The sequence below is a fragment of the Apis mellifera genome, linkage group LG8 (genome assembly GCF_003254395.2).
Source record: "Apis mellifera strain DH4 linkage group LG8, Amel_HAv3.1, whole genome shotgun sequence".
NCBI classification, from domain to species: domain Eukaryota; kingdom Metazoa; phylum Arthropoda; class Insecta; order Hymenoptera; family Apidae; genus Apis; species Apis mellifera.
The window spans coordinates 10,343,089-10,364,511 of record NC_037645.1 but is presented as its reverse complement, the minus strand read 5'-3'; the positions used below and the strand labels follow the sequence as shown (position 1 = coordinate 10,364,511).

At 35.2% G+C, this 21,423-nt stretch overlaps 1 protein-coding gene across 16 annotated transcripts in view; it reads right to left on the bottom strand.

The window, feature by feature from the left end:
* Positions 1–21,423, bottom strand: part of LOC552709 (polypyrimidine tract-binding protein 2) — a 547,610-nt gene that overhangs the window by 48,497 nt on the left and 477,690 nt on the right. For all 16 annotated transcript variants that reach the window (XM_026442196.1, XM_026442199.1, XM_026442201.1 and 13 more), the window contains one exon: positions 1,834–1,974. In XM_026442196.1, the coding sequence (XP_026297981.1) occupies positions 1,834–1,974 (141 nt within the window). The remainder of the gene's footprint in view (positions 1–1,833; positions 1,975–21,423) is intronic.

Below are 21,423 nucleotides of genomic sequence, written 5' to 3'. Positions count from 1 at the left end.
CGAAGCGTCCTATCCGATGACTCTACTTCCACTACACGCAGCAGACTTTTAAAAGTGTGAAAGCAGTGTATTATGTACGGTACACGATGATAATCGTCTTACTTATTTTCGTTCTACTACACTTGTACTACTTGCATATTATCCGTGTATTATTTCGTATTATGCTATTTTGTATTGAAGGGATAATTGAAAGAGATGAGGGAAAAGAAAAAAAAAAAGAAACGAGCGTTACACGTTAAACTGGAATGAATGAGAAGTTTCGTGGAACGTAACAATAAATTTGTAAAAGATTAAGTCGATGAAAGGGGAGGAAGTAACCAGGGGATAATTTACCACTGAACTTTTTCACGTTGGCATCATGAAAATCCTGATATTTTGAACGAAATACTTTCAAGGGTAATACGGTTCCACAACTTTCGGGGAAATACGGGGCATACTTTTTACAAGTATGCATTATATCCACTCCTTTTTATAACATTTACAACGAGAGAGTTAATATTTTACTTTGCCGAAACGTTGGTAGAATTATTTTACATTTATGAAATAATTCCCCTTTCCATGGGAACGATAAAATTTTGTTAATCTCACGTAACGTTTTTATCACTGCTACTTTTATCTTTGTTAATTTGGAACGGTGGAAAATAATTATCTTGATTTCTTTTCCTATTCACTCGTACAATCTATATATATTTTATTATCGATTTCTTTAAGATTGTCTTCCATTTTGCCGTTCAAAAAAATCTTTTTCATAGAAATTACACGAATAATCCGTAAAAAAATCTGTATACATATATTTCCTACATTATCGACCGGTTCATCCGCCATTTCGTTGTATCGTTGAAGAAAATGGCGCCCGCCGAGAGAAACCAATCCTAACCTCAATCTTTAGCCGCAAAAATGACAAAGTTGGAAATATTCATGAAATGTTCATCAAAATACATATCAAAATCGACGAGAAATGATCGAATGCGTTGCATTTCGAACGAGGGAAACGAAATAATAAATCCTGGGAGCCTGGATGATTTGCAACGAAACTTGTAAGCGTTATATCGGGGATTGTTTAATATTCCATTAACGAGAACTCGGAGGAGGGGAGGGAAAATCTAGCGAGATCGGTGAACGAAATATGCCACGTCCCTTTTCTATCGTAATCCACGCGCGCGAACTGGCGAAAGGAGAAAATATCCGATTAATCGGGAATCGAATTCGCCGGATACGCCGCGAAATCCGATTAATTTCCCATCTCCTGCATTATTCCCGCCGATTTCGACCGTTTTTACCACGCGAGGGCACAATCTCTCGTGTTGTTTTCGAATAAATTTCACGCAATTCGTTCACGCCGATTCTCTTTTGAATTCTTTCAAGGTGTGAATATTCTGCGGGATGCGAAAAAAAAAAAATTTGAAACGTTTTGTTCGATTTCCGCTTCTTCCCCTTTCCTTTCTTCTCTTTCGAAAAACGTTCGACGAATTTTTTGAAAATTCTTTTCTAATATATAATTTTTTGAGATAGAAATCATTCACGTTCTTCGGAAGTAAATAATAATTCAAAATTTTTAAAGTTATAGAAATTGGATACGGTTTCGATAAAATTTATTAAGAATAAATGCTTCGAAATTCTAGAGGATTTTTTGATATGTTTTTTTGATACAGTATTTCCTAATTTTCTCTAGAAAGTTCAATGAACAACGATGAAAAAGAAAATATCAATGGAACGCATAAATTATCGAATCTTACACGTCGATAAGCGGTAAAACATGTCCAATTATCGTTTTCCAATTAGGGTAAACGAGAAATTAATCAATTGGATGTAGAAACAGAAGTCATAACTTACCTGATAGAGCACGTCTAAGGAAATTGGATAAACCATCTGCTCGACGATGACTCTGAGAACGGTATTGGGCCCCCCTTGGGTCTCTGCTTGTGTCTGAGCCACTTGATTCTGTCCAGGAAGCGCGACTTGGTTGTTCGAGTTCTATAACAAACAAAAAAAAAACAAGTTAAAATTAATCATCTGTTTTTTGAAAACAAAAAAAAATATTCCGAAAAAAGAAAAGAAAGAAATATCCATTTTTAAAAAAGTATTTAAAAGTATCGTCTCCTTGTTCGTTTCATCGAAACGTTATAAAAGTTGTGAACTCGTATAAGAATCCCAATCAATATCTTCAACTCAACTGAGATAACAACTTCATTATCAATTTAAATTAAAAGCACAAATATAACCGTTTCGCAGATTTTCAATTTCCCATCCAAATATAAAACAAACACAATTACTACAATCCAAATAAAAAAAAAAAAAAAAGAAAAAAAATGAATGAAAGAAAAATAAACCGTTTCAAATTGCACAAAACACCCAAATTCATATAAAATTAATAAGTTAATAACTTTGCGTATTGTATCGTTATAAAATTTTTAATAGAACGCAAATATTAATATTAATATATATATATAGAAATATATTCCCATAAATGTGATTAAAAGAATTTGAATTTTCTACGATCGAATAAAACTCCATCGCCAGATGTCGCCCAAACTTCATTCGCAGTTCGCGATTAGCATAAAATGGCGAAGAAACAACCAACGGATCTGTATTACGACTTTCAATCAACGACAACGATGGAACGAAATTACGAAATAGAAAAATCGTACTTTTTTTTTTTTTAAACGATACACGATTGATACAAATGTTTCCATACGATACCGTTATCGTAATTTCCAAACCCGTTCCCCGTTCGGGCAAACACATTTTTCCAGATTATCCGCCGATAAAATAAAAATAAAAATAAAAAAAATAAAAAAAAAAAATAAAAAATAAAAATAAAAAATGCGAACTTTATGCGTCACGGGAGTGTATATTTTCATCCATTTGCGTCATCCCTGTCCAAATAAAAGTAAACACGTTGTGTACACCGAAAAGTAAAACACACATGGCAATTACTTCGATTCTGTACAACCCGTTCGAAGGAAGGCGAACGGCGAGAAATGTTTGAAAAATGAAAGATCAATAATGGCGGTAGAGAGAGAAAAAAAATTAAAGTATACGTTTTTATATAGGGGAATTAGAGATAAACGAAATTACCATTTTAATTAAATGGTACTCCGGTTGCGTTTAATCAAATATATATCCGCGTATGTATGTGACGACAGAAAATCGATGCACGTAAGATGAGATTGGCGATGGAATTCGTCATGGTGGTTTTTCCATTATCCACAACCCTACTATACTTCGATATAACGTTAACGGATCGAACGTGAGTTACGTGAGTTACATATTTAACTCACGCTCTATTTAATCGAAAGATTCTGCGAATTAAATCCAATTCACATCCAGTCGACTGGACCCAACGCAACTATGAATCGAACGTGCTTCAATGTATGTAGTACGTAAGTAACGTTGTTGTATACAAATCACGAGTGGAAAATCGTAGCGAAAAAAGAAAAAAAATCATACGTATTTGAATATTCCTCAAAATTTGTCGAATCGATAAAAAAATGTAACAGTCTTCTTTGACGTTCGATTTGTAAAAATATTCTGTATACGTTAAAGCTAGGAAGTATCACGAAGTTTTTTTGGTCTGAAATAAAATTTCACTCTTTGGATCATAATTTTATAAAGTGGATACGATATGTTACAAACGAAGTATCGTTTAAGGTATTCGAAGAGGTATTATTATATTATATATAAGGAAATTTTTGAAGTTATAATCGTAAAATAAAAATTGCTTTCGAGAATCGACAGGTAAAACTGGTGTCTTAAACGAATTCTACAAAAATACTAGGATAATTGAAATTGAATCGAGATTCTTCGAGTCACTTCACTAACAAAAATATAATCTAATTTCCTGAATAACAATGAAGAGAAATTATAAAGTGTCTATTAGTTAAATCAGTAAAAAAAGAATTTGTCAAAAAGCAAGAATATTCTCGTAGATAATTCGTCTACGATAAAAGTTCGAATTTCCTTCCATGATGGCGAGTTTCCGAGAATTTTGAAGTGCTCGGCATTTACGATGGTGGCTCGGTCGGTCACGTAGATCGTTCCTGTGAAATTAGAATGGCCACCGGACACACACGGAGGAAGTTGAAATATTTTTTTTATATCAAACGCGGTATATAAAAATTACTGGAAATTCAATGTAGTAAAATGGATAAAATAAAATTCGAAATATTCAGATCTTCCAGATATTTTATTTCGTACGAGCGAGTTAATTTTTCGTGGCAATATTCGGATAACACGGAGGTTGTATTCGACTTTGGATTTGTCCCTCATCGATTTATCTTCAAATTGTAAACATTAGAATATTATCCAACTTTCAAGATATCCAAAATTTTTTCTTTTTGTATTACTAACATCATCTTCTTCGAGACCACCTCGAATAATAATTTTCAAAAGTCACGCACATTTCTCAAATAAATCTTGAATCATTTTATCTATTTAGAATTCATTTTATTTATTTCTCGATTCTCGAGACCGATCCAACTTGACCGATCTGTAAAATTGTGATTGAAAGAAGGAAATTTCATTTTAGACGGTAAAACTCGATAGGTAAAACAGGGAGCAAGGTTACAAGTTTCTTTACGCCTTTGGAGCCGCGAAGAAAGATAAGTGGAAATTACGGATGTGGTGTGTTGCCACCATCACGAAAGCGCTCTCGTTACCGAGTTTCGTTTCAACTTTGTAAACTGTTGTCGCTGGTGGAAATCGTGTCTCGTCCACTTTTATCTCGGTCACGTGATCCCTCAACCGTTCATCTCGATTAACCTCTAATCGCTCTGGAACCCCTCCCTTTCTCAATCTTTTGCTGCAGATCCCCGTACACGAGGATTGTAAATATTTTTCGATTGTTAAATATTTTTACACTTTTGAACTTCTGAACCTATCTATTCGTATCGTATAATTCAATCTCAACGTTACAACTCGATTTTTAGAGTTCCCTTTCCTTAGACGATCCTCGCCTGATCTCGAGATGATTAGGAAAAATTTTCAAATTTTAGAATAAAATAGAGTGAGTGAACAAACCAACAATTTGCAACTTTTAACGTTATAAAGGAATGTTGATAAAGGATTCGATTCTCTCGACGCACACGCTCGTATTTTTAAATGCGATTATTAATTAAAATTCAAAGAAGCAGCAATTCTGAAAGAGGCGTCCCGCCCCGGATCGTCGTCGTCATACATCCAAACAAGCATCAAACATCCTGTTAAAATTTTAAAACGCCACTCGAAAACACCGTATGTACGCTCAAGGGATCATCAAAAATCCACGACCGGTAAACACACGTTTTCAAACATTTTCACAAATTCCCCATTGAATTATTCCTCTTGCTGCAACAACAAATAAATTTTCAACTTTTTTTTTCCGCCATAATTGTTTAAAGATTACACATACATATATAAAATATTGGGTTGGCAACTAAGTAATTGCGGATTTCAGTTGAAGTTGATGACGACCTAATCAAAGCAATAATCGATTCGGATCGTCATAGTACAATTCGTGAAATTGGAGAGAAGCTTCATGTATCGCATACATGCATTGAAAACCACTTAAAACAACTTGGCTATGTTCAAAAACTCGATACATGGGTTCCTCACGAACTGAAAGAAAAGCATTTAACGCAACGCATTAATAGCTGCGATTTGCTAAAGAAACATAATGAAAATGATCCATTTTTAAAACGACTGATAATTGGCGATGAAAAATAGGTTGTTTACAACAATATCAAGCGAAAAAGATCGTGAAGCAGGCTACGTGAACCAGCTCGAACAACATCAAAAGCTGGTATTCATCGAAAGAAGGTTTTGTTATCAGTTTGGTGGGATTACAAAGGAATTGTCTATTTTGAACTCTTACCACCCAACCGAACGATCAATTCTGTTGTCTACATTGAACAACTAACGAAATTAAACAATGCAGTTGAAGAAAAGCGGCTCGAATTGACAAATCGAAAAGGTGTTGTATTCCATCGTGACGATGCAAGGCCACACACATCTTTGGTCACTCGGCAAAAATTATTGGAGCTTGGTTGGGATGTTTTGCCATATCCACCATATAGTCCTGACCTTGCACCATCTGATTACTTTTTGTTTCGATCTTTACAAAACTTCTTGAATGATAAAAATTTCAATAATGATGATGATATCAAATCGTACCTGATTCAGTTTTTTGCTAATAAAAACCAGAAGTTTTATGAACGTGGGATTATGATGCTGCCTGAAAGATGGCAAAAGGTCATTGATCAAAATGAGCAACACATTACAGAATAAAGTTATTTAGTTCCATGAAAAAATTGCCTTTGATTTTCTAAAAAAAATCCGCAATTACTTAGTTGCCAACCCAATATAACAAGGGTTAATATTTTAGATCGAACCTGCAGATAATAATTTCGCATTGGCCCCCAACAAATGTTTTCACCTTGGCTCCAAGAATGCTTTTCACTCGGATGGGTGACGTGGGTCGTCGCGAGATAATCAACCGCACTTCCACCTCCCCATAAACCGGCGTTTCCGGGAAAATGGCGAGCTGCAACAATGCTTCCAACGCTGCAGGATGGATTTTCAAAGTCGAGGTTTGGAAAAAGGGAAGAGGAGGGGGGATGTTTGCCGGATGGTGGATTTTTAAAGGGCTGGAAATGGTGTAGGGGTTTAATCAATCGACGGATGGGGCGGTTTTAATTCTGACAAAGAGGAGAAGAAATCTCTTCTCCCATCGTGCATAATTTGAAATGAAAATTCAATTCCGCGGGGGTCCTCTCCCTTCCCCTTTTCTCCATCTCTTGAACGAGTTTTTTCCAAGCTTGAAGAAACGCGAAAGGAATTTCTTTTTCAATTGTTAAAATTCGGAAGAAGAGGAGTTTGGAGAAATAGAGAAGAATTTGCAACGATTTTGTTCATCTTTTCGATTTTTCGATAGAGAATTTGATTTTTGTTGAATGGGAAATTTGAAAAAAAGAAGAGGGAGGGGAGAAGAGGGGAAGAAGTTAAGGCTACACGATAATTTCCACTCATTCCACAGTTCTCGTTTTCGTTTCTTCAATTAGCAACCCAATAATTCTCTTTGCGTGCTGGCCATAAATTTGACCCCTGAGCAAGTTCCCCTTACCTCAGAGGGTTTCCTCCCTTTTTTCGAAAGAATCCCATCAGACTCGTAGATCTTCCAAGGAGACACGCGAAATCGAAGGAATCTCCCGGCAACGAAATGGAAAAGCATTGTGCAGCTGTGAAAATTCACCCTCTTACCTCAGATTTAATTTCCTTCCAGGTTTTTCCATCTCGACGAATAAACTTGGGGAATTTTTAATGAAATTGATTTTCGATCGATTCGGGCGAAACTCGAATCACGATGGAAATATAAATTTTATTATTTAGAAAAGAAAACTTTCCAACGCGAGTTAGAAATTGAATTTTTCCTGGCGAATTTTAAAATTAGAATTATCAATTCTTTTTCTTTTTCTTTTTTTTTTTTTCTAAAGTAAATAAATTAATGCGTCGAATCAAATCATTAAATTGAGCAGCCTAGAAAAGAATAATATTCGATGAATTGATTTTCGATCGCAAATCGAATCATCAATGGAAATGTAAATTTTATTATTTAAAAGAAAACTTTCCAACGTAAGAAAGAATTTTAGAATAATAATTTTAATGGCGAATCAATTCTGGATATATTTTAAAAATTTCTTGGATAAATCATTAAATCGAGCAACCTAGAAAAGAATGATGAAATTTTCGATTACAATTTTGGAACCACGGTGGAAATGTAAATTTTATTATTTAAAAGAAAACTTTCCAACTTTTCCTGAGAAAAGTTTCAATTTCTAACTTTAGTGGATATATTCTAAAAATTTCCTGGAAAAGTGAATAAATTAGGGCGTGAATGACACATCGAAATCATTAAACCGAGCAGCCTAGAAAAAAAATGATGAAATTGATTTTCGATCGCAATCACGAAAAGAAAACGTGAGAAAGAATCTTAGAAATTGGAAAAAATTCTCATTTCACATTTATAATAGCGAATATCAATTCTGGATAGATTCTGGATCCCTTGGGAAAAGAAAGAGAAGCGAATAAATTAGCGCGTGAATGACACATTGAAATCATTGAAATCAGCAAGCTGGTTAAGAAAAAGTCAAACATGTTATTCCAATCGTACTTGCCCCTTGGTATTAAATAAAATTCCATTTGAATTTGAATGAAATTATATAATACAACGAAATTCTATGACAACCCTGAGGAAAAAAAAAAAAGAAAGAAAAGAAAAAAGAAAACAAGCGTTCTCTCCCCATCTTTCGACCAAAATTTTCCAAAGAATATCGCGTGAATTCACGTTCTCGAACAAACCGCCTTAAAACCTCCGCCTCCTGTGTCTCCTTTCTTCTCCAGCTGGCAAACTTTCCAAAGAAAGTCTCTCGGTAAGAGAGAGAGAGAGAGAGATAAAAAAAAAAGAAAAACCAAGGGGTTTGCTTCTGTTGAAGAAGCTTCAAAGGAACGCCCCTTCTCGCCGTTTAAAAAGATGCAGATGGTTTAATTATAGTGAATGTCGATGATAAAGTCGCCAGCTGCGAGCTGGAAAGGCTCAATTAAACTTGTATCTTAATTTCTGCACGGGGACGAGGAGATGGCGTGGAGATAAGAGGAGAATCGTGGCGGGTGAAAGAAATGTAAAACAATCGGTGAGAACGAAGCGGAAAAAAGGAGGAGGGGATGAGAAAAAGGAAGGAAGAGAGAAATGGAGGAAAGAGATTAGTACGACGAGAATGAGGTGAAAATAAAAAGAGAAAAAAGTTTCGAATCGATGAAGGATGTTTTTCGATCGATTAAAATAAGAAAAGTATCTCCTCCCCTCCCCTGTTTTTACGAAATTTATATTTGAGAAAATTACTGTACTGAAAAAAAATAAAAATTGTAATATAAACTTTCGCATTTTTCCAGACAATTTCGTCCCCAATTTTTAAAAAAAAAGGTACGAAATGAATAATACCTCTCGAAATATCCCACGAATATCCAATTATTTCGTCGTACAATTTTTCCTTTTTTCACAAAATTCTCGCGCCAAGACACGATCGAAAATTTCGAACGAATATTTCGTTCTTAAGTGACGAATAAATTCGACACGGGAGGCACACATTCGCGAAATTCCATAATCTCGTCGTTCGAGTTGAACAAGCACAGTTTAAACACGCACACACGTATATATATTCGTTGATCGGATACCCTACTAATTACATTCCTCCCGAAATGAAACAACAATTTACAACAACGAGGCATCCGTATAACTCGAAATAAATTCCATTCCTTCGAAAAACGATGCCGTTTAAACGTTCACGACACGTCCTCCCCTCCCCTCCCTTCTTCCCTAAAACAGGAAATTCTTCTGCAGAAACATTTGGAAGATTTGGAACCGGGTTAAAAGTTTCGTCGAATTATAAATTCCCTTCAGCCACCTGTGCATCCGCGTTCATCTATCATTAAGCACGATTTGCAAAAGAGAAAAAGAGAGAGAGAGGGAGGGAGAAGGGTTACAATGGGCGCAGGTTCCATTGTGTCGAGGCAACAATAATACGTTAAACTTGCATTGAAAACGTTCGGTTGTTCGGCGGTTTGAAATCTCGGAAAACGATCGGCTCGATTCACCGTGAATATCGGGGGAAAAAAAACGATCCGAGCGTTCAGAGACGTCGATCGGTTGGGATAAATAAAATCGTTGGCAAAATTGATTCTGTTTATTTCGAATTAATTTTATTACGCGATTTTGTTACGCGAAGATGAATATCCACATCGGGATCAGGATTTTCCAGGATTTTCGCGCAAATGTGCGTGGATAATAAGTTATTGTTGCGGACGCTTCGTTCGATTTTCCAAGTTTTATTCGTTATTCGAATTTCATTCGATGATTTTATTTTTGAACCCGATGCTTTGCGGCTCGGTGGAAAATTTTGAAAATTAATGTTTGCCGCGTTTCAAATTAATTTTAATACGATTTTCTCGTGTTATATTTCGGATAATAAAGTATTGCTCGCCGAGTTTATTTATTTCATTTGAGAATGCTTTATTTACGATCTCATTTTTGAACATTTCCTTTCTGATTTTTCCGAAAATTTTAATTCTTCTCTTGCGTTATTCGATATATATATTTCGAGATATCGTCGATTCTTTCGATTCTTTCTATCTATATTTCGTCTATCTATATTCATTTTGCTTATAATTCAATTTTTTACGAAAATTAAAAGAGAAATTTAAAAGAGAGAGAGAAAAAAAGGATACTCGCTGTATTCTTCCAATTTCAAGCGAGTACAAAGAACCTCCCCGTTCGAGAAAGGAAAAAGGAATTTTTTAAAAGAATAAAACGCGAGAAACGATTAAAAAATTTCGAAGGGAAAGAGATCCGTCCAAGGTTTCGGTAAATTGCAAACGTTGATGTTACAATTTTATTTGGCCGCGTTGAAAAGTCGGGGGAAGGAGGGGAAATGATGAAAGGAAAAGACGCACACGAGTTATGCTTGCGAGTCGAAGTAATCCAAGAAGTTTCGAGAGTAGCAAGATTGCCTCGGCTGAGACCGTTACTTTGACTATGCACTCGAGCGAAGCTTTCAACAGGCGAAATAACTACTCTAAGGGGGTAGTTTCCAACCCCTTCTGATGGCCCGTCCCTGAACTAACCGTGTAAGTGCTCGGACTGAGAACATTACCATAACCTTCCTACTTGTTGCGACTGATATACTCCACCTTTTACTTCTCGGCTCGAAACAATGTAAACCGATTCCGACCTTCTTCACGATCTATTTAAAATTTAATACCTTCTTCCTCTTTCTCTTTTTCTTTTTGAGAGAATTTTTTTTTACAAAAATTTTCAACCTTTCTAAAAGATTCTTAATTGCTACTTTCTCTTCGTTCACGTGTGTTTATTCATCATCCCAAACTGTCTATAAATTGTAACATTCGTGATTCGAGAAATGATTCAAATTGCACTCCTTCGAACTAAATCAAGTGAGGGAAAAGAAGGGGATGGCTTAATAAGAAATCTTGAGGAATCTCAAACGGAAACGTGGAGTACAACTGTAATAAAAATATAGGAAGGGGGAGCAGAGAATATTTTTTACAAAAATTTTAAATAATATTTATATCTAAATTAAATTTATTTCTAAAAAGAACTAGATATTAATAAGTTCGTATAACATTTAATTTCTATATTAATAAATAATATATATTCTATATATATTCTATATTAATAATAAAATCTATATTAATAATTTTATTGCTACAAAAAAAATTATATAAATTTAGCTCCCTTATTTTCGAGATATTTAAAATTATTAAACAAATTTTAATCAACCCTGATACAAAAATTAATTCTACTTTTTAACATTTTTTATTTTTCATTTACATTACTTTCTAAAAGATTCTTAATTACTACTTTCTCACTCTTTCTCTTCGTTCACCTATATTTATTCATCATCCCAAACTATAAATTGTAACATGAACGATTCAAACAGGATTGCACTCCTTCGAACTAAATCAAATGAGGGAAGGGAGAGGAAGAGCTTAATAAGAAATCTCGAGGAATGTCTCAAACATGGAGTACAATTGTAATAAAAATACAAGAAAGGATAATAAAAATACAGGAAGAGAGGATTTTTTTTACAAAAATTTTAAACCTTTCTAAAAGATTCTTAATTATTATTTTCTCACTCTTTGATACTTTCTCTTCGTTCACCTATATTTATTCATCATCCCAAACTGTCTATAAATTGTAACATCATAATGAACAAATCAAACTGGATTTCCTTCGAATTAAATCAAGTGAGGGGAGGGACTTAATAAGAAATCTCGAGGAATCTCAAACAGAAACTGTAATAAAAATACAGGAGAGGGAGGACAGAATTTTTTTTACAAAAATTTTCAACCTTTCTAAAAAATTCTTAATTATTACTTTCTCACTCTTTCATACTTTCTCTTTGTTCACCTATGTTTATTCATCATCCCAAACTGTCTATAAATTGTAACATGAACGATTCAAACCGGATTGCACTCCTTCGAATTAAATCAAGGGAAGGGGAGCTTAATAAGAAATCTCGAGGAATATCTCAAACGGAAACGTGGAGTACAACTGTAATAAAAATACAGGGAGGGGGGGAGGGATTTGTGACAGGTATATAAGACAGTGGAGCACCACCGGTTGGATAAGAAACGAAGAGAAATCGGGGATTTGTGAAATATAGGGGAACACACCTGGAAAATACACCGGGATCCGGGGAGGAACGTTGAGATATGGAAAAAGCGTAAGGAGACGGTGAGAGGAGAAATATGAGAATTGGCGGGGCATCGGGGATACGAATAAACATCAAATTTGAGAAATGCCAGCCTGACAACTCTTCAACAGAGATTGCAAGAAAAGGGAAGAAGAAGAAGAAGAAGAAGAAGAGAGAGAGAGATTCATTCCTACTCTTGGATCATAATAATAAAAATGGACTTAATTTTCCTCGCTTGATTAAGTTCATTCCCAGCCTTGGAGTGAAGTTTTTTTTTCTCTCTTCGAACCAGGAATTAACGAAATTAATTTGACTTTCTTTCTTTCTTTCTTTCAAGATTGAATCTTTATTTGTTTTATTTACTTTCTTTTCCCTTTTTTATACAAAGACTTTGAACTTTTCATATTAATATATAAATTAATTTATCTTCACAGAGAATAATTTTAACACAAATTTCATACGATTTCTTCTCAGAGGAGTGATGGAAAAAGAAGGATCGCAATTTGGGCAATAAAATTCTTCGCGATTGCCAATTATTTATTTCCACTACTTAACCAATTAGAATCAATGGATACGAATATATATATATATATATATATATATATATATATATATATATATATATATATATATATATATATATATATTTCCTCGAGAATCTCACACTTACTTATTTTTATTCATACTCAATTTATATTAAATAATTAGCAAGCATCCACTTGCAAAATTACTCGCTGAAAATTACACTCCAATTTAACTATTGTACTCGATTTAATAATAAACTGTGAGCAACGACACCAATTGTAACAATCTGAGAAAAACAAGAATAATTTCCAATATTTAACTTCTTTCTCCTCAAAAGTGACTCGAACAAGATTAAAAAATCGAATCTAATTTAATTAATTATTCCAACAACGTGCAACAATCCTCCTCCCTGAAACGAGCAAGAAAGAAAATTCGTAAATTCACGCAGAGACGCATTGTTCTCGAAAGGCAAGGAAAGAAGAAGGAAAGTCGTTGAGCGACCTCGTGATCCACATTCGCGAAAAATTCGTAGCAACCTTCAACTCTCGCCGTCTGGTTAAATATACATCGACCGGCCGCGGGTTGTGGTTCTTTCGACAGAGGACGGTCCAAATAATACGAGCGATAAATAACAATGCCTGTGGCGTTTACTATCAGTTGGACGATTTTTAACTCGGCGAACTTTTCCGAGGAGCACATTTTCGGGGATGTTTCATATTTGATCGAAAAAATAATATTTATTTTTCATCCTCTCTCTTCTCCTTTCAGACAACTCGTGAAAATTAATAAAGCAAGTCGTAGATATAAATAAATATCGTAGTATCAATTCATATATTTAAATCTTTTTATCCCATGCATGGTAAAAAGGGTTTTATTTGACTGCAATATGATTCATGATCGATATGATGTTAAAAATTACAATATACTATAATATATATAAGGATTATAAGACTAGACTAAACAAATGTCGAAGAAATAAGATCTCAGGGATGGATGGTATTATTATATCCACGTTAAAGAGGGTAGAAAGGAATTTCTTTAGGGTCGTGGATTCGCAGGGGTGCTCTAATGTAGCATCATCAAATGGTACTCCATAACCCTTAACCCTCGTCCATCACGAATATTCCATCGTCCTCAAACTTATTTTCCTCGAAAACTATTCCCTGATCCCAACTCAAAAATTTCTCGAATCAAAAATCCAAATTCCATCCATCATCCAATCCTGTAATTACCGAATTATTAAGTCAAATTTTTTCTCGAATCTCGAAGATCTCGAACAGATCTCGATACTCCAACGAGGTTCCCTTTTCCTCTTCCTAATAAAAAGAAAAAAAACGCTCTGAAACGCGAAAATAAAAAAAAAGGAACCGAATTGCAAATATCCCCGGTTCAATTTCCTCTCGCAGTGCACGAGAAGAGAGAGAAAGAAAGAGAGAAAGAGAGAGAGAAAGAGCGCGAGCTTCTTGTTTATATTCGTCGAAACCGAAATATTTAAACGATTGTTTCCCGCTGGCGGGGAAATGGCGGGCGCAACGCGGCACGAAAAGAAAATGAAGAAATTAAGAATTAACACGATGACGAAAGACGAAGAATGGAGGGAAAGAGAGAGAGAGAGAGAGAGAGGCCCGCCTAGAAAATTGCGCTTGTTCAACCAGCCTCGAGGAACACGGCCCTGCGATTTGTTTGCGGAACGAGCCGAGCATCCTGTTACGAACAGGAGGGGTGCCAGGAGAAGGGAGGGGGTGCAACGAATCGAAGAGGAATGGCTGTTGGAAATTTCGATGCGGGGCGGAGAGGAGGAGGAGGAGGAGGAGGGGAGAGAATCGCGATGAAAAATTCCAAAGCTACCCTCGGAATTTGTTCCGGTATAGCTCTGTTTTTACCATCTTAATATTTGATTCGCGGTGATTTGTCTAGGGAGATCGGGATGGGAGATAGGTGAAACGAAATAAAAGTTTTTTCTTAGATTCTTAGGAAAGGCGTTTTCAAAGAGAGAGAGAGAGAGAGAGAGAGAGAGGGGAGGAATAAGAAGTTGTTTGTAACTTTTAAGGAATGGAAACATGGTTTGTGAGGGATGGGAGGGAGAGTGACGAGTTATAGGAAAAGTGAATCGTGGAATAGGAAACGTTATAAATTGCGAGAAGTGGTTTAAAGATTTTTATGAATTTGATATTGGAGAACATTGATGATATATGTATTGTTATTCTTGTCGATAGATGCAATTGCAGTTCATATGAATCATAATCAAAATTAAGAAAGTCCAGTACGAAATTAAGAAGATCCAGTACTGAGTCCTAAGTTCCAAGGAGTTGGCCAAGTTGCATCTCTTAAGACCAAAAATTTAGAACTGGTTAGAATTAATCAATGAACTTGAAAATCTATTTCTTCTCTCATTGAGCGAATTTTTTCCTAATCCTTAGAAAATTGACGTTCTAACGAATGAATCTAACAATCTACTATAATCAAATATATAAAAGAATCACACTATCTGAAACTTCGTCGAAAACATTCAAAGTACAATCCTCTATGTAAGTATTAACGAAATAATACGAAAAACAACAAAATGACGATAATCTGTCGCAATCTTTTGCAATCTTCTAATTTTCCAGTTCAAAACAATCATAATCATTTGAAATTTCGTCCAAGAATTCAAAGATACGACCATCTCTATAAATCTCTCATGAAACAAAGATTGCTATCTTTCGAAAAAAAAGAAGCTCTCAATATGAAACAAAGAACATGAAAAACGGGACAATGACGACGATAGTCGGCCATCAAGCTGCAATTCGTCGAAACAATCCGAAACAGTCATACTTCGAAACTATAATTCGAAGACTATAATTCAAACAGAATACAACTCTTGCTATCCCTATACAAATCTCGATGAAACAACGTTAAAGTGAAGTTCTCAATATAAGAAACAGAAAAATAATCGGCCACTGTGCTGCAATCCGTCGAAACAATTCAAAACAGTCACACTTCGAAGACTATAATTCAAACAGAATACAACCTCCGCCATCCCTGTACAAATCTCGATGAAACAACATTAAAAAGAAGCTCTCAGCGTGAAAAACGTAAAAATAACGATGATAGTCGGCCACCAAGCTACAATTTGTTGAAACAATCGCAACCACACTTCGAAATTTGATCCAATAATAATATAATTCAAACAACCTACGCCATTCCTGTACAAATCTCGATGAAACAACATGGAAGGTTGCGATCTATTGTTAAAAAAAAGCTTTCAACGTGAAACAAACAACGTGAAAAACGGGACAATAGTCGGCCATCAACCTGCAATCTGTCGAAACAATCCAAAACAATCGCAACTACACTTTGAAACTTGATCGAAGAATACAATTCAAACAACCTCCGCCATCTTTATACAAATCTCAACGAAACAACGTTAAGAAGAAGCTCTCAACATGAAAAACGTAAAAATAGCGACGATAGTCGGCCACCAAGCTGCATATAATGCTCTGAATATAAAACAAATATAATACAATATAAAACAACGTGAAAAATGCGACAATAGTCTGCCACCAAGCTGCAATCCATCGAAACAATCAGGAAACAGTCACGTTTCGAAACTTGATCGAAGAATACAATTCAAATAGAATACAACCTTCGCTATTTCTGTACAAATCTCGACGAAACAACATTAAAAAGAAGCTCTCAACGTGAAAAACGTAAAAATAGAGACGATAATCGGCCATCAGGCTGTAATCCATCGAAACAATCGCAACTATACTTCGACAAACTCGATCGAACAACACTAAACGCAAGCTCGTTACGATCCCTGGCAAAGAAGAAGGAAACAACTTCGTTCAAGTTTGCGCGGAATATTTCTGATCGCGGAAATGGGAAATCCAGAGGGCGAAAAGTAGGTGGCGCTGAGCTGGGCGGAAAGGGAGAAACGAGCAGGGCGGAAACATTGGCGGGAAGACTGATTATTCTGACTGCAGAAGAGTTCGTCTGCGTGGCTGGCCACTCCATCATTTTGACGGCCGCGAATCCCTCTCGTAATATTGTCCAATGAACGCGCCCTCTCCTTTTTATTTCTCCACGAATCAAGTACGACGGGCATTAAAAAGGGGAGGAGATGGCCGTCGAGCGCCGAAAAACAGGCTGATAATGGAATCCAGCGTTTCGAGGGAGAAAGAGAGGGATGAAGACTGGAGATACGTCAGTGGAATTTCTCGTGATTGAAATCGATCACGATCGATACTTCTGAGAATACGGATCTTTCTTTTATACTTCCCTCTCCTTCCCTTTTGCAAGAAAGAGTGTTTCATGCTTTGCCTCTTTTTGAGTTTAAGAGTGAGCTTTCTTCTTGAACATTTTGAATTGGAGATACAATTTTTGGAAATTGAGAATCTTCGTTTTACACTCCACTTTATAAAAAGAAATGTTGCTTGATGCTTTGCCTTTTTTTTTGCAAATTTAAGAGTGCAAATTAAGCTTTCTTCTTGAACATTTTGAATTGAAGATACAATTTTTGGAAATTGAGAATCTTCGTTTTACACTCCACTTTGCGAGAAGAAGTTGCTTCATAATTTTTGCGAGTTTAGGAATAAACTTTCTTCTTGAACATTTTGAATTGGAGATACAATTTTTGGAAATTGAGAATCTTCGTTTTACATTCCACTTTGCGAGAAGGAGTGTTGCTTCATGATTTTTGTGAGTTTGAGAGTGAGCTTTCTTCTTGAACATTTTGAATTGGAGATACAATTTTTGGAAATTGAAAATCTTCGTTTTAACATTCTACTTTGCGAGAAGGAGTATTGCTTGATGCTTCGTCTCTTTTTGCAAGTTTAAGAGTGAGCTTTCTTTTTGAACATTTTAAATTGGAAATACAATTTTTGGAAATTGAGAATCTTCATTTTATACTTCACTTTGCGAGAAGGAATGTTACTTGATGCTTTACTTTTTTTTGCAAGTTTAAGAGTGAGCTTTCTTCTTGAACATTTTGAATTGAAGATACAATTTTTGGAAATTGAGAATCTTCGTTTTACACTCCACTTTGTAAGAAGGAATGTTGCTTCATGCTTGGCCTTTTTTTGCAAATTTAAAAATCAGATTTCTTCTTGAACATTTTGAATTGGAGATACAATTTTTGAAAATTGAGAATCTTCATTTTACTCCACTTTGCAAGAAAGAGTGTTGCTTCATGATTTTTGCGAATTTAAGAATGAGCTTTCTTCTTGAACATTTTGAATTGGAGATACAATTTTTGGAAATTGAGAATCTAGAATAATCATACATATAATTTAATTTATGAAACACGCTTGTCAAATTGGATAATTGGATGATTGAAATAGTTAATACATCGAATCGTGGATAATATATATCCTTTTCCCTTTTCGCGTATTTAACAAAAAATCAATCATTAAAGGACTCGAATTTTCCGAATCTTTGCTTTTCAATCCTTATCACGAATCGAGGTGCGATTAGCGCCTCTTTTCGAGATCGCAAGTTTTCGACTTTTCGAAACGAATTGTGACGCGGAGAAAAGATGAGAGCAGTGGTTGCGGTGAAAGGACTCGCGTGAAACGGGGCGCAAGGTCCCCCCGCTTCGATTTTTCTTTCCGCCCGTTTCGACGATGGCGGGGGATGAAATATGAGCAAAACGGATAACGGGGTGAGCCTCGCAGCCGGAAAATGGAAGCCGGGGAAGCTGAAAGAACGTGTTTGGATTTCGCACGTTCCACGCGAAACGGGGGTGGGAGGGTGACGGTGCACATCGCGTGCCGTTCGTTCGATTAAATTCGTGAAAACGAGAAGCTAACGTTTCCCCCTCCCCCTAAATGGAATCGTGATTGCGTACTCGCTTTAAGAATTCTGACGACCGTTTCAACTGTCGTCGATCAGTTAATTCTTGCACTGGAATGGGGGGATTAAATGTGAAAAATGTGTACAGTTAAATACAGGATAGAGCGTGGAATTTAATTAAACGGATCAAAATTGGACGATTAAAATGATTTTATACACTTCTTATGTGAAGAGATAAGGAAACCTATTCACAAAATTCAATGTTATGTTCTTATTAATTGGAGATCTAGCTATGGATGAAGAGTGAAAGTCAACTCTCGAGGTTTAAAGGGTTAAAAAAGCTACCCTTAAATGAGATATCAAATTAAGTATCTCTAAACTATCATCTATATTGATTTTTAATTGATTGATAATTGACAATATAATAATTTTGTCAAACTACGAAAAGGGAAAAATTCTTAATAAAATTAACAAACTAATAAACTCTAACAAAAATATCTAAATAATTCATTAACAATATAATAGAAATCATTTTAAGTATCGTCGATATGTTAATTTTTTAGAATATCAAATTGTCAAATTAAGCATCCATAAATTACATCAAGTATAATAAATGTCAACATAATAATTCATTTGGCAAACAACAAAAATGTCTAATAAAGATCAACAAACCGATAAACTCTAACAAAAATATCAAAATAATTTAGTAACACAATATTAGCACATTATTTTAAGAATCATCGATATTTTTTACTTGGAATATCAAATTGTCAAATTAAGCATCCATAAATTACATCAAGTATAATAATTATCAACGCAATAATTCATCTGACAAACAACAAAAATGTCTAATAAAGATCAACAAACCAATAAACTCTAACAAAAATATCAAAATAATTTAGTAATACAATATTTGTACATCATTTTAAGAATCGTTGATATATTAATTTTTTGCTAGGAATATCAAATTGTCAAATTAAGCATCCATAAATTACATCAAGTATAATAATTATCAACGCAATAATTCATCTGGCAAACAACAAAAGTGTCTAATAAAAATCAACAAACCAATAAACTCTAACAAAAATATCAAAATAATTCAGTAACACAATTAGCACATCATTTTAAGAATCATCGATATTTTTTACTTGGAATATCAAATTGTCAAATTAAGCATCCATAAATTACATCAAGTATAATAATTATCAACGCAATAATTCATCTGGCAAGCAACAAAAATGTCTAATAAAGATCAACAAACCGATAAACTCTAACAAAAATACTAAAATAACATGTAAATTAATAACACAATGCTGTAACTGTCCACTTCAACTGTCGTCAATATGTTAATTTTTTGCTTGGAATAAAATCAAATTGTCAAATTAAGCATCCATAAATTACATCACCTATAATAATTATCAATGCAATAATTCATTTGGAAAACAACAAAAATATCTAATAAAAATCAACAAACCAATAAACTCTACCAAAATAATTTGTAAATTAATAACACAATGCGTAACTGTCCACTTCAACTGTCGTCGATATGTTAATTTTTTGCTTGGAATATCAAATTGCCAAATTAAGCATCCATAAATTACATCACCTATGATAATTAACAACGCAATAATTCACTCAACAAATAACGAAAGCGAATAATTCTTCTAACAAAATCAACAAACTTGGATAAACTGTAATAAAACGAAAATAATTTATCGATTAATAAGCAAGTAACAAGTATCCAAAAGACGCTTTTTTCAAATATTCAATCGCAATGGTTGATGGATGCAACGAGTTCGACGATACTTCTTTCCGCCATTTTCGAAAAAACGGGTCGATACAACGGTTTTAACAACGAGCCATTGTTATTCCTAGTGCGAATTCCACGTGGCGATTTCAAGTCGTAGTCGGTCGCAACAACGGTCGCAAGATGGCGTAATATTTTTAATGGAGGGTGTCTTGGCGACTGATCTACGCGACACGGTTGGCATTGTTCCTCGCATTCCTCCCTCATCCTTCTCGCCTTTCTCGCTCCTTGCCCTTTTGCCCTCTTTCACCCTCGACATCCTCTCCCTCCCCTATTATATTTCTCGAACAATCTTTGAAAACGTTCCGTGGAAATTTCGAGACGTTGGCATTTTTCGACGTTTCACGATTGCTTCCGAGAGAGAATATCATTTTATTATATCCGATCTTTGACAAGCTTTGGATGCTCCGTGGAAATTCCGGACAGGGGTTGGAATTCAGTGAACGTGTTATCAAAATTTTCACGATTGGAATATCGTTTCCGAGATTCAAGGATACTTTGGCGTCAAGTTTTTTCCAAAATAACAAATAAATCTTCCTCAGTTCACTTGTTAAAAGTGATTGCGAGAAGATTAAACGACGTTGAAACGAATTACTTAAAGAAAATTCAACGAAGCCTAAGAGAGCTTGAAGGTGTGGAATAACACGATAGATCGATATCAATTATTCAACGCACGAACCCATCCTTTCCTTCGTGTTTTTCACGTTGTCCAACTTACGTCAATCCCTTCGTTATCCTTCGTGTCGTTATCGTTTCAACACTAGTTCGTAAGAAAAAAAAACTTGATCCCCTTCCTGGCTCGAGTGACCAACTAAGAACTACTCTCCAAGTCGAAAAGAAAAAGAAGAAACAGCATAAAACAGGAACAGAATCGTTCGAGCCTGTTGGAAGAATCGTTGTGTCAAATTAAATCTCGATGTTGCCTAAAAAAAAAAAAAAAAAAAAGATCATCGGTCTTTGATCGCCCTTCCTCGCTCGAACGAAATTCCTTTTCCCTCGTCGAGAAAGTTTCGTGAAGAAGAGGAGGAGGGGGAAGGAAGCCGGTAAGGCAGAATTATGTCACGGCTTTGCGAGGGA